The sequence below is a fragment of the Syngnathus leptorhynchus genome, chromosome 4 (assembly GCF_054491065.1).
Source record: "Syngnathus leptorhynchus isolate UIUO chromosome 4, UIUO_Slep, whole genome shotgun sequence".
In the NCBI taxonomy this organism is placed as follows: domain Eukaryota; kingdom Metazoa; phylum Chordata; class Actinopteri; order Syngnathiformes; family Syngnathidae; genus Syngnathus; species Syngnathus leptorhynchus.
Genome location: NC_141198.1, coordinates 18,897,838 through 18,910,865, shown reverse-complemented (window position 1 = coordinate 18,910,865; position 13,028 = coordinate 18,897,838). Strand labels below are relative to the sequence as shown.

At 46.6% G+C, this 13,028-nt stretch overlaps 3 protein-coding genes across 4 annotated transcripts; 2 read left to right on the top strand and 1 right to left on the bottom strand.

Moving 5' to 3' along the window:
* Window positions 1–1,296: 1,296 nt before the first annotated feature.
* LOC147058705 (uncharacterized) lies at window positions 1,297–2,422 on the top strand. The gene is made up of 2 exons (XM_085908951.1): window positions 1,297–1,821; window positions 2,075–2,422. Exons 1-2 carry the CDS (start codon window positions 1,297–1,299, stop codon window positions 2,420–2,422), a joined length of 873 nt encoding a protein of 290 aa, XP_085765077.1.
* A 1,386-nt stretch (window positions 2,423–3,808) lies between these two features.
* Window positions 3,809–8,526, bottom strand: il12b2 (interleukin 12B 2). Of its 2 annotated transcripts, XM_085908923.1 has the most exons (9): window positions 8,115–8,526; window positions 7,928–8,008; window positions 5,892–6,014; window positions 5,731–5,809; window positions 5,194–5,442; window positions 5,003–5,102; window positions 4,630–4,820; window positions 4,193–4,341; window positions 3,809–4,083 (listed from the first exon to the last, which is right to left on the bottom strand). In XM_085908923.1, exons 3-9 carry the CDS (start codon window positions 6,003–6,005, stop codon window positions 3,961–3,963), a joined length of 1,005 nt encoding a protein of 334 aa, XP_085765049.1. In that variant the 5' UTR covers window positions 6,006–6,014; window positions 7,928–8,008; window positions 8,115–8,526; the 3' UTR covers window positions 3,809–3,960. The 2 variants fall into 2 exon arrangements, with proteins under 2 accessions (XP_085765049.1, XP_085765048.1); XM_085908922.1 differs by lacking the exons at window positions 7,928–8,008; window positions 8,115–8,526 and having other exon boundaries at window positions 5,892–7,460.
* Window positions 8,527–8,693: 167 nt separating this feature from the next.
* Window positions 8,694–12,340, top strand: utp15 (UTP15 small subunit processome component). The gene is made up of 12 exons (XM_085908887.1): window positions 8,694–9,000; window positions 9,349–9,480; window positions 9,661–9,753; window positions 9,843–10,027; window positions 10,124–10,302; window positions 10,549–10,674; window positions 10,840–10,975; window positions 11,046–11,130; window positions 11,192–11,347; window positions 11,476–11,577; window positions 11,652–11,785; window positions 11,872–12,340. The coding sequence occupies exons 2-12, from the start codon at window positions 9,391–9,393 to the stop codon at window positions 12,110–12,112; spliced, it is 1,527 nt and encodes a 508-aa protein (XP_085765013.1). The 5' UTR covers window positions 8,694–9,000; window positions 9,349–9,390; the 3' UTR covers window positions 12,113–12,340.
* The last annotated feature ends 688 nt before the right edge of the window (window positions 12,341–13,028 follow it).

The window sequence follows — 13,028 nt, the reverse complement described above, 5'->3', positions numbered from 1 at the left end:
GCAAAATGCAAAGATGGGAGGCGGCTGCCCACGCACTTAAGTAAGCCAAAAAATGTCACAAAAGCAAGGGTGACTGAAAGTCTTTTCTGATTTGCCTTGTTTAATTGGCAGCTTTTCTTGCTTGGCACGAGGAAAGCACATTTCTTTATTGACGCCGAATGTTTTTGTACATGACTCTTTTCAAAGCCACCGAAACGTGCAGCATAAGCATTTTCTGACTTTTCACTTTCTGGGTGATAACTTTGTGACCTCTTAGGTCAGACGAGTGAGAGCTAAATCAAGCAGAATTGTTGGAATGGAGGTCAGAAAGTGGGCACCAGATGTGCGGAAACGGCCTTATTTATTGGCTCCTCCTCTTGGCCCCCAGACACACACACACACACACTCACACGCACACTTAGTGTCAAACAAACCCTTGTGAAAAGCACGAATTGCAAGTGTATCGTGGCTGGTTTTTATTCAAGATAATTGCTCAAAGTCCCGTGGAACATACATTCTTATGAGGAGTTCAAATGGAGTCATCATTTCAGATCAACGTTTCTCTGGTCAGCAGCATCTTACTCGAGGATGGATGGATGGATGGGTGGATGGCTGGATAGGATGGGTGGATGGATGGGTAGATAGGATGGGTGGATGGGTGGATGGATGGATGGATGGTGGATGGGTGGATCGGATGGGTGGATGGGTGGATGGATGGCGTTGTGCCAAAGCACTGTACTGCCATCTGTTGGCCGCTAATTGAACTGCTACTGCTGAACCCAGACCTGCGAAGTCGTGCCTGTCCGATGACAAATAGCCACTTTTTTGTTGGCAAACCTTCAATGTGGGTTTGAGAGTTCCTGCTGCCCACTTGTGTAGGTAAGAAACAACCCAGTTGGAATGGGTTGAAAGTATAAGCAGTACAACCCAATCTACTACAACTCTGCCTCCTTCTTGATGAAAACCTACGTACGCTCGTGTGATTCAATATTGGTTGGTCATGATGGTGGGAGGCACTTGAAGAGATATTCCAACTCGGGCTTGGTGTAAAGAGTTCCAAGGGAAATCGACTTTGACACCTCTGTTACCAAAATGACGTTGAGAGGAGTCGACGAGCACCAGCGACACTGGAGACACAATCGTAGATCCCGTCGAGACTCCTTTGGAAGGCCTCGTCACATATGATTACTTGCGCTTGACTTCACCCACAATAGAAGAAGATGGACGGTGTGTTCCAACCCCCCCCCCCGCATTTTGCCTTTAAAAGGGGCGGTAGAAGCTCCGAGGTGTTCTATTGTGGGCAATGGGGGCACGAGGATGCCCCTGAACTGCACCGTCCCTCTGTCGGTGGATTTTGACTCCGTAGGCGACTTCTTGGTGTTCATCTTCCACATCCTGTTTGCCACCAGCGCGGTCTCGGCGGCCGGCTCGGTGGCCGTGGGCATCGCTTCCAGCCGCCCGCTGCGCATCCAGAACCGCTTTGTTTTCATGCTCAACACCAGCGTCAGCGACACGCTGACGGGCTTCTCCGTCTACTACTTGGGCCTGTTCGACGTCCAGGAGGGATACCCGTCTCGGAACGGAACCTTCTACATCCTCCCCTCCTTCCTCGGCGTCAACGTGCTGACCTTCTTGTTTGCCCAGTTTGACCGCTACCTGGCCGTCTGTCACCCGTTCTTCTACGACCGCTACGTCAGCCGCTCGCTGGTGATCGGCGTGTGCGCCTTCTGCTGGATCTACACCTACTCCATCCTCACCGTGCAGAACATGGTGCCCATTTCCAAGGCGGCCCAGATCAACGCCTTCGGGGTCATGACGCTGCAGATCATCGTGTTGGTCAAGGTCAGATTTGCTTCAGTCGGGTCAAAGTAGTGCTTTGCCTCCTCTCTTTGGCTGGCTGGCTTTCTTTTCTTTTCTTTGAATCCTGCCTGCTATTTACAAATCAAATGTATTATGATATCCAAGGAAAAGGCAAGTACGTATAGACCGAGCAGCGTTCGAACCTTTTACCTTGAATATTTTTTTTGATTGCGCTAAGTGTCTCGCTCGAGTAACACGAGTCTCGGTACTCGCTTCCTCGCTCCCACTGCCGAAGGTGCTGATGACGGTCAAGTTGTACACCATCACCCGCAACCACCTGTCCCGAGAGCCGCCCAGCGCCGAGCGGGACAACAAGAGGGAGTCGCTGCGCATCATCGTTTTCGTGGTCATCTGCTTTCTGGCCCTCTGGTGCCCCTCCTTCGTGAACATCATCGTCAGGCAGCTCACCCGGAGCGGGGTCCGCTTCCGCAACGAGGCCACCAACCTGTTTGCCATCATGGCGCGCCTCAACGCGCTCGTCACCCCGGCGCTGTACATTTGGGGGAGCCCGGCCCTGAGAGGAGCCGTGTGGAGGACGGTCTGGAGGCGGCTGTGCCTGTGCCCCAGGCGCAGGGCCAGGTAAGGGCAGCGCAGGGCAGGGCAGGGCAGGGCAGGGCAGGGCTCAAACATTCCAAAGTTATTTTCACCTTCCACGTCTTTCCCTTTCAGAAGAATCGATTTCACTTCAAAGGTGTGAGTCCCAAAAAAAAAGGAGCAGGATCTCGACGACGCGAGACGGTGCTGCGCTGTGCTTTTCTTTTCTTTTCTTTTCTTTTCATAATAACGGGCTGGCTACTCAATATTTCTGGACGGACCAATGGCAGGCACTCTTGTCTATTCTCGTGAGCGCATTCGATTTCACTCTTTCCAATTGTTCAGTGTTTGAGTTCGTCAAGAACTTGAGCGTGCAAAACGTAATTTGTGCATCATTTACTCGCATGAGGTTCGGTGACGTCATCTCCAAGTGACGTCTTCAATGGCTTTCATAGGAAGAGGTGTTGTTACAATCTGCCCGAAAGCTTCGTGTGTCTAGAACTCATCTGTGGAGTCAAATATACATTGCTGTCTTTCCAACGCGTCCATTTTGCTCCTAGAAACAAAAACTGAAATTTTGAAAACAACGCGCGAGCGTCTGGGCACGAGACGTGGGTGACAGCAGCTTTGAGCGATTTTGTATTTTGAAAATGCATCCATCCGGTTGAGTAAATGACAAAAAGTGCACGCACATATGCCATTAGCTAAATGTTGAACAGAGGCTGTGACGTACCCAAGTCAAATTCCTTGTTTGGCACGCTCCAACCTGGCCAATAAAAACTCATCTTGAATCTCAACATTTAGAATCACTCCCCCCCACTTCACTCACATGGTGGTTGGTGTATGTGATGCTCAAATTTTGGATCACGTTGCAAAAAAATCGTAGTCAATGACCACAAATACTTGTTGTGGCTACTATAAAGGCCAAAACCTCAAATGAACAGAAACAGAGCTGTATGCACACTTGCTCCATTTTTGCTCTTCTTTCTTTCTTTCTTTCTTTCTTTCTTTCTTTCTTTCTTTCTTTCTTTCTTTCTTTCTTTCTTTCTTTCTTTCTTTCTTTCTTTCTTTCTTTCTTTCTTTCTTTCTTTCTTTCTTTCTCTCGTTCTTTCTTTCTTTCTCTCGTTCTTTCTTTCTTTCTCTCGTTCTTTCTACCGCTCTTGTTTCTTCATTGTACGTGCCTTCTGGTTTGTAGTGTTTCGTGCTGTTTTGCGAGATGTCTCGTCACCGTGGGGTAGTGGGTGGTAGGTAAGGCAATTTCCACCTCTTTGTGCGTCTCGCCATGTGAAGAAATGGACAACAGAGCTGACTTTGAGACAGAAAACTAGTGAGCCAATGGCTGGGTCAAGTAAACTGACCTCAATGAATGCAGAAGAAAGGGGGAAAGTGAGCAAAACATTTATTGAAGGAACTGAAGGAGCAGAAGGTTCCTTGGGTTCAAAGAAACAAACAAACAATAAATATATAAATACATAAATAGTTTAGCGTCAGAATGTCAGCGTTGAACGTTCCGTCAAACTTCTAAGGTCTCACGGACTTTCTGACATATGTTGTAAGAGATGGAAAGAAAGGCAGCAGACGCTGTGGTCAGCAGGCTACATTTGTCCATTCAGTCCACTGGCTCCAGGCTGACCGCACCAGCTCGTCCCGGGAGTGAACCCGCAACCTGCTGATCTTCTGGGGTACCGAGGAGAGCGTGGAGCGTCCCATCTGACGTAAGCCAGACAAACGCCACCGAGGTCAGTGAAGAGAAACATTCCAGAGCACATCATAACGACAAACATTTGCTTTGTGGAAGAAGTCGTTCCACGTCTTGCACCTTTCCGTCATCTTTGCGCTCATATTCCACCTCGTGCTCCAGGCCGAAGAAACTGTGAGGGGTGGACCAGCTGGATGGGGGACGGACGCTCACGCTTAAGCTGTGATCCACTTCTTGACATTTAACGATTTCAGGACTGTCTGGTTGAACTGGGCAAAACACAAGTGGCAAGTTTCCCATTCAGCATCTTTATGTTTTACGACACTCTCTCTCTCTCTCTCTCTCTCTCTCTCTCTCTCTCTCTCTCTCTCTCTCTCTCTCACAGCAATGCTTTCTTATGGAATCAATCGTTTACGATACGAATGCTTATATTACTAATGTTGATAATACGACTATACTATTCACATATGCTCCGTGTAAAACGCATTCCTAATGGCAATCCATATTTTGTACCGTAAAAAATAAAAAAGCTGCATTCATCCGTTACAAGGACTCACTGATATCTCGGAGATAAAATGTCTTGGTCCTCCTGAGCAGGGAGTCGTTTACGATGGCTTCGGCCGTGACTTCCAGCCTGGTGCTCTCCTCGGAGTAGGGTGAGAGCGAGTGGCGCAGCTCAAAGAGGAGTCGGCCGTCTTGTTGCTCGACGGTACTGTTGACCCAGCTGCACGAGTCGCCTCCTTCGCGGCTGTGGTGTGGAGAGAAAGCAAAAAGAAACGTGTGAAAGCTACGAGAGAGCAGCAATGTTTTTCCCCTCCCTCCGCGTTCTGCTGGGAAAACAGTCAGGTCTCTGATCAGTTAGCAATTGAGGAAACGAAACGTCCAAATTACGTTTTGTTTCTTTGTTTGTTTGTTTGTTTGTTTGTTTACCAATGCGGGCCCAGTCCGAGGCGTACAACTTTGTACTTTTTGTCCACCGTACAGCTAAAAGCGCAGTTGTAGGACTTGGCGCGGCAGGTGAAGAAAGCATCTGTAAGACAAATGGTTTAAAAATCAATAGGTACAAGGACATGTCGAATAGGAGTGGATTTTTGAACAGGGCCAGACAAGGATCATCTCACCGAGTTCCCCCTCCTCCTCCACCTCCTGCAGGAGATAAGTGGACGCGCTCTCCCCTCCTTTCCAGCAAGTGTACTCTCCCAGCAAGGGCTTGCCTACCTCCTTGACCAGTAGATTGGCACCAGCCTTCTGCACCTCACCTTGGTCATTTTTATCCAGGTCCACACCTTTAAAAGTCCACGTGACTTCATCTCCCTTGAGTGTTACGCCGCACGCTATTGTGACCAAGGCGTTTGTCTTTGCCGTCACAACTGCATGGACAGAAGAAAAGGAAGGCAAAGATGACAAAAGCATTAGGAATAAAAAAAAAGCAGTGTGGATTTGGATCATTGAATACATTTTTTCGTTTGTTTGTTTGTTTGTTTGGGTGGAAAACACATCATGAATACTTAGCAGTCGTTTGAAAAAAAAAAAAAAAAAGCATTTGAATGGATGTCGATGGTTAGGCGAAAAATCGACCTTCATATGGTAACTTGTAACAGCAGCAATACAGGGACAAAGAAAAGACAAAAGTACTTCAAATGTAAGAACATACGTACATGATTTGGGGAAGTAATTGAGTCCATTCACTCCCATAAGGCTGATGAGCAGAAGCCCAAATATCCGCCGCATTGATATCTGAGAGATCAGAGGACAAATGTTAGCAATTCAAAAGAGCCATCTAGTATTTGTAAACAAGCATCCAATGTCCTTCACTTACCATTCTGATGAAAACGCTGAAAATAAACGAAGAACAAAAGTGCAGTTGCTGCCGGTCGGTCGGTCGGTCGGTCGATCGATCGATCATACACACCGAATGAGCCCAAAGACTCATTTTTATACTCTTGAACATAAAGAAGCATCAGCAACATTTTTTGCATCCCTGTGTGGGAGGGACAGATCGAAACTGAGGGAGGGACGCAACGTAGCAAGACAAAGCATCACTCGCTCGACGGTGCACTTCTACAAGTATGACGAAGGAGAACATGCGGGGTGATTTTGAATCGGATAAGAAGTGGGGGTGTTTGGGGGGGGGGGTTGCCCTTGATTGATATACAGCTAAATGCACCATGAAGGTTTTTTTTTTTAATCTCTTTTAGAGGCAGGCGTCTCCACAAAACATAAGCTAAAGCCTGAAACTGCGTATGTGCTGTATATAAATTGGGAATAAATACAATCAAATAATAATATATAGTCATATATTCATTCATAACCTATTTATTGGTAACAAACTCATCAATAAGTGTAGGTCTAGGATCAAAATCTTGACCCAACATGCTTAGTCCGATCCTCAACTAGCTTTTAGAGCCATGTGGTAAGATTTGGAAGAATTTCACCCAAATAGACAGTGACGCCAGTGATGTGACATTTAAGTGACTCTTTGGCAAAAATAAATAAATAAATAAATAAATAACCCAAGGAATTTCCATTCTCATAAGTCATTCAGTGGGCAAGAGCCATTTGCTGGCAAATGACATATGAAGACTTCCTCATGCACGCAACAACTTCCTGCATGTTAAAGAAGCGGTTACACGTGGTGAAGAGCGACTCGCATTTCTCGCAGGGCTGCCTGCGCTCATAGTTTTTTTATTTTCATTCACGGTGACATCAGGGATGGGAGTGTCACGAGCATATCGTGACATTTCTTCCTGTAACGTGCATTATCAATTCAAGGTAGTATTTGACCATATTGGTCAATGGTTGTTCAAGTGTGGTTCATGTCATGCAAGGGCCATAAAGTGACCTAAATGTCTGCTAGCATTGGAATGCTATTGATGAGATGTGTTGTCAGTTGGCTGGCTGATACTTTTCATCTTTAGTGCAGTCAACTGTAGGCTGCAACTCATTTTGCAGAGGGAACTGGATATTTATTTTTGAATGGATATTACAAAGTAGCGTCCTTTAAATAGGCGCGTTTGGGTTGAGTTCACATTTTCCTTCTTGTGGTTTCGTGATCTTTGACTTGATTGCGAAGGTCGAAATCGTTTTTTTTTTTCCTTCCGTGCTACGAAACCTCCACTTTGAATCTGATTAAACGATGAGTGTCAAGAAACGTATTTTCTTATTCGTCACCGTCCACCACCGTTTAAAACCTCCCCCGTTGGATGACAACATTTGTAAAATGATCAAATCACCCAAATTGAGATGAAATGTCACCTTTCTTACGCCATTCGTTCCACTAGGACGTGTTGCGTATGTGGGCACGGCAGAGCAGGCGTGCAAACAACTGCTGAATGAAATGCTTTACTTGTAGAATGAGACAGAGCTGTGTCGTACAGGACGGGATGGGACGGGATGGGACGGGAAGGGACGGGAAGGGACGGGAAGGGACGGGGGACGGGAAGGGTCGCTTTTGCTCGTTTGAGCTCAAAACCTCCAAGTTGCTGGGGACAAGCAGGAGTTTGCATTTGTCAGGTTATGTTAGTTGGCTTCCTTTTTTGATGCCAAGTTCTCAACAAGAGCTGAAATATGAGAAAGTGATGAGGAGGGTTTATGACGGTTGTTATAGATGACTCACGAAAAGTTCGGACTTTTCAGGTGAAATTCTAGGATAACACTCAAATGAACTCTAGATTTGGGCTGTAGTGTAAATCTCAATGCGCATTATCGGTTGAAATTGCACCCGATCGCCGGCTCTCCCGAACTTATTTGCAGTTATCGCTCACCGGGGACTTCTTCATCATTGGGTGCCTTGCTCACTCCGGCTAGAAGAAAAGCGCAAAGGCAAAAGGAGAGAGTATCAAGAGTCTACCGTACTTGGCTTGGGCAGCGTCTCTGCTCATCTTCTGAGCTGCTTTAGGATTCCCGGGAGTGTTTTAGGCGTGGCCCACCACTGGCCTATAAGGAGGTGCAACAAAAATGAACGTGATAACTCCATCAAGTCTAGAATTACGTAAAGTGACCTGGGAGTACGTAGCGGTGGTCGGGTTTCAGCTTTTCATACCTTGGCCATGTCTCTGAGCATAGAACACCTCTGGACACTTCAGGTAGGTTACAGTTCTGGAATATGACAGAACTGGAGGATAACGGGGTCCTGGTGGCTTCACGTTTGACTTTTCTCAAATCTTTGGCACTTAATTGACCTCTTTTCTTCTCAACACGTTTCTTGCGACCCTGTTGACTGTATGCAACAAAACGTCGGATGCTTCGGTGATCACGCCGCAATATCTTGGCAATTTCAAGAGTGCTGCATCGCTCTGAAAGACTTTTCACAATTTGGGACTTTTCAGAGTCACTTCAATCTCTTTTCCGGCCCATGTTGCCTGAGGAAAAGACGCTGCCTGATCACTACATGATAATTGATACAGGGCGTTGACCTCCTTAGGCCGCACATTACACAAATAAACTTCACTTGATATGCTTCAAACCAATAAGCATTCAACTTTTGCCAAATAATTAATTGTGCACACAGTGTGCTATGTAATAACTCGCTCGACTCGCACATCCGCCCGACAGAAAGTCGGAAGCCGGAAACCGGAAGTGACGTACCAAGGTTCCTTTAGGAGGAAATACGATCATTGAGAACATTGTTTTAGTTTTTGTTCAACTAAAACAATTGTGTATATTATACTAAAATATTGTTGAATAAATGTAAATAGTCAGTCATCAAAAATATACATTTGTAATATTGTGTGACCAAGAAAGTTACGTGAGCAAAGAAGCGGAAGTGGTTACTGGAACCATCATGGCCGCGTCCTTAACACTTTGCGGCAGCGTGATCAATTGTTTCAATGCCTAACTTTTGGTTCCTCGACATAAAGTACTTAAACGTGCTCTCCTTTTAAAAGATTTAAAGAGTCTTCACACCTGCCGAACTTGTGTTTTAAAAGGTAATTCAACCCAGGCGGTCATTTTGTAGCGAATGTAAACGTGCTACTAGTTTGCTAACTTCAATCCGCTTCTACGCGCATGTTGGCTGGCTCACGTACGTACGTTTGTTTCCAAATGCAAATTTCAAGGGCCGTATTCCTTATTTTAACACGTTTTGTTCACCATGCCTCGATTAATCAACTCGGTGGTGCCGCACAGCCCTGCCGCGTCATTAGAAGAAATATATGACTGTGCAGCAAGCTATAAACAAAGGTTTCACAGCCGCTTTATTTGGTTGTTTGAATGTTTTGGATCATTTTCGCATGACTGTCAAAGTGTTTCTTAGTCATCTTAAAATATGTGCCCAGGGATAAAGAGTATTTTGTGACCAACCATACACGTGCGCAGAAATGGCTTCATTTAAACCGACAAAAATTCCAGTTTATCCTAAACTGGGAGAGAAAGTCACCCAGGACGCACTCTACTGGAAAAACTACAAGGTGAGTGAGTGAGTGAGTGAGTGAGTGAGTGAGTGAGTGAGTGAGTGAGTGAGTGAGTGAGTGAGTGAGTGAGTGTCTCTTGGTCTGTTCAATAGACATGACTAATCTAATGATTCTGCTCCCTATTCATGTCTATTTGATTCTCAGTTGTGACGCGTAGCTATATTTTTCCTCCAACAGGCTCCAATCCAGATCAAACAATTTGGATCAGTCACAAACATCGACTTCTCTCCTGTGGCCCCGCATAACGTTGCCGTGACGGCGTTTACACGAGTATGAAGTGTTGTTTTTCCAAAATGCAGCTAGCTTCCAATGTGAAGTAGAATTTGCAAATATGTTTTTCTCCACTCTCTCCCTTTTAGATCCACATTTATGGCCCGTTCTCCCAGGAGCCAGTGAAGACATTTGCCCGATTTAAAGACACGGCATATTGCGGGAGGTTCCGTTCTGACGGTCAACTCCTCGTGGCCGGATGTGAGAATTCGCTCGTGCAGCTGTTTGATGTCAGCGGCAAGGTGGCGCTCAGGCAATTCAGAGGCCATACAAAGTAGGAAATGGACTTGTTTTGAATATTTCAAATTGCCCGGGTGCGTCCGTGTAATGATGAATTCTCTGACACCGCTTGTCCTATGAATCTGCTCAGGGCCGTCCACGTGACAGACTTCACCTCGGACCAGTACCATATCGTCACCGGGTCGGACGATTACACCTGCCGACTTTGGGACCTCCCGAATGTGCAAGAGCTCACCTGCTACCAAGAACATACCGATTACATTCGCTGTGGCGTCACCAGTAAACTCAACAGAGATCTCTTCGTTACGGGTGACAAAATTGGAACAAAGCGGCAGCTTTTGCAGCGCGACCGAGTGCGACCGAGTGCAACGTTACTCTTTCTTTCTTTCGTTCTTTCGTTCTCTCGTTCTCTCGTTCTCTCTTTCTCTCTTTCTCTCTTTCTTTCTCTCGTTCTCTCGTTCTCTCTTTCTCTCTTTCTTTCTCTCTTTCTCTCTTTCTTTCTCTCTTTCTCTCGTTCTTTCTCTCTTTCTTTCTCTCTTTCTTTCTCTCATCCAGGATCATATGACCACACAGTTAAACTGTTTGATGCCAGAGTTCCAAAGTCTGCAATGACTATGGATCACGGCCAGCCAGTGGAAAGTGTGCTCCTGTATCCTTCTGAGGGCCTCCTCGTCTCAGCGGGTACGTAAGCGTCAGCGTGTTTTTGTCCAAATAAATAATGAGAGCTGAGCTGAGCTGTATTCAATTAGAATCGTCATCGATGGAAGCGTTTCATACTTCTTTACCACGCAAGAAAGAAATGCGTATGGTGAGAGCGCAACTCTATAAGCACACTGGTCTTTCCAGGGGGGCGCTACGTCAAGGTGTGGGATCTGCTGAAAGGTGGCCAGCCACTGGTGTCACTGAGGAACCATCACAAAACAGTCACCTGTGTGTGTCTGGGCAGCAGTGGCCAAAGGTTGCTGTCGGCCTCCCTGGACAGGTAGGTAAAATAGGACGAATACTTTGAAGTCCATCATCCTTTCTCAAATCTTTTATTTTCATCTATTCAGGCACGTGAAGGTGTACAACACGACCAACTACAAAGTGGTGCACAACTTTGACTACGCCACCTCCATTCTCAGTTTGGCTTTGGCTGTAAGGAAAGGAAATGTCACTTTGACCGTGTACTACGCCGGTAATCTTTTCTGATATCCAGCCAGACGACGGGACTATTGCTGTGGGTATGACCAACGGCGTCCTGAGCATCAAACACAGGAAACGCGCGGAGGAGTCAACCGAAGTGTCAGTTCAGCGCAGGCGGCGAGCGTCATATCGTGTGTTTGTAAAAGGGAAGAATTCCATCCCTCAACAAGTAAGCTTTATGGCCATTTTGTAAGTCAATGCTTTGAAAACGTGTTTATGATGAAATGACGTACGTGTTGGTTGCACTTGACGTGGGCTAGCTACCAACCACTAAGTTGGCTCTCTCATTTCTCCCAGGGTGATTATCTCACCAGTAAGCCCGTGATACAGCATCTGGCGAAATATGACAAAGAGTTGAAGAAATTCAATGTTTCCAAGGCTCTGGATGCAGCTGTGGAGGTATTGTCAAGCCAATGTCTTTTAAGTCTATATCGGATTCCAAAAGGCAGAAACGACCGAAAGCCACTTTGCAGATGGGGTCGAGACACAGGAAGCCGGAAATTATAGTCGCCGTCATGAAGGAGTTGGATCTAAGAGGAACGTTGAAAAACGCTTTGGCGGGACGGGACGAGCGGGACGTCAATCGGCTGCTCACTTTCTTAATCGGGTGAGACTGGATCATGCCGCGCCATCGCTTCAAAGTCACGAAAGGGTTCATGAGCAACGCTCACCTCTGTCCTCAATCTTCTCCAGGCATATGCTCGACACCAGGTTTAGCCCCGTCCTCATCGTCGTGGCCGAGATGATCCTGGACATCTATCAGTCGGTCATCGGCCAATCGGCCATCGTGGACCGGCAGCTTTTGCGTCTCCGGGACCTGCTGGAGAAAGAAACGGACTTCCAGCACGAACTCCTGGAAGTGCTGGGTATGTTGGACACCGTGTTTGCTTCGCATCTCCCGAGGAAGGAGGTGCCGTGCCCGGCCGGGTATTGACATAGCCGACGGCCTGGCCCGGTGGAGGGAGGGAAAGGCAAGTAGCTCACAACCTCAGCCTAAGGCCACCTTAGGAGATGTACTCTCGGATGGAACACATTGTATTAAAACAGCCCCAGCTTGCCTCAGAAGACACACAAGTCACGGACTCATCTGATCATATCCGTTTGGTTCACGTTTCAGGATCCCCTTCAAATAACCACCACATTCAATAAATGGAGTCTTTTAGCTCGACTTGTTCATGAATGAATGGCTGTGCGTTTGCCACTGGCTGGATGACGTTTTGATATTCTCTACTTTGACCAATGTAAACTTTCAGCTCACTCAGACTTACCATCTGTGAAATGCAAGAGCTACATCAAGAGTCGAAACGGCCATCGATCAAATGACGCCCGCGTTGTGTGATCAGTTTGGGAATGATTTTGTAACAACAATGAGGCCATGAAAACAAGGCTTTGTGGGCCACGGCGTGCGCTGTAATATGTCAAAAATGCCAATGTCGGAACTTTATTTGGGGAAAATCCGAGGCGTGCGCCGAGCCGAGCTGAGCCCCGAGCGCGGGTTTGAACGTCTCTTACCGTGGCTTCATCAGACTACAACAAAATGTCTTTAAGTGTAGAAGAGCCAAAAGACACCAAAGTCAAATGAATAGCAGGAAAGTCATATTGATTTATGCGTTTGTTTCATGTCCATTTGAATGGCCTTATTTGTTATCAGGCATTCTTCGGTCCCTTGAAAGATGATCGATAAATGGAACGCTTGCACAACCGCAACATATTCGCACAGCCTTTTCTCACGAGAGCTCCCATTTTCAAATAGTCGTGGCGTGGCAATGTGACTGACTGCAGTACCACCTTTTTGCTTGAGAGGTCGCTGCTCTGCTCTGCGCTGTTACTCGCACAAGTCATGCGTGTGT

Bases quoted from the DNA above. Each gene is read 5' to 3' on its own strand.
- utp15 (XM_085908887.1), top strand. From the start codon at position 9,391: ATGGCTTCATTTAAACCGACAAAAATTCCAGTTTATCCTAAACTGGGA. The intron at 11,131-11,191 runs GTAAGGAAAGGA...TCTGATATCCAG, and splicing joins TTCTCAGTTTGGCTTTGGCT to CCAGACGACGGGACTATTGC. The intron at 11,786-11,871 runs GTGAGACTGGAT...AATCTTCTCCAG, and splicing joins CTGCTCACTTTCTTAATCGG to GCATATGCTCGACACCAGGT.
- il12b2 (XM_085908922.1), bottom strand. From the start codon at position 6,023: ATGTTCAAGAGTATAAAAATGAGTCTTTGGGCTCATTCGGTGTGTATG. The intron at 5,103-5,193 runs GTGAGATGATCC...TTTGTCTTACAG, and splicing joins GGAGGAGGAGGGGGAACTCG to ATGCTTTCTTCACCTGCCGC. The intron at 4,342-4,629 runs GTGAGTCCTTGT...TGTTTTGCCCAG, and splicing joins ATTTTATCTCCGAGATATCA to TTCAACCAGACAGTCCTGAA.
- LOC147058705 (XM_085908951.1), top strand. From the start codon at position 1,297: ATGCCCCTGAACTGCACCGTCCCTCTGTCGGTGGATTTTGACTCCGTA. The intron at 1,822-2,074 runs GTCAGATTTGCT...CCACTGCCGAAG, and splicing joins AGATCATCGTGTTGGTCAAG to GTGCTGATGACGGTCAAGTT.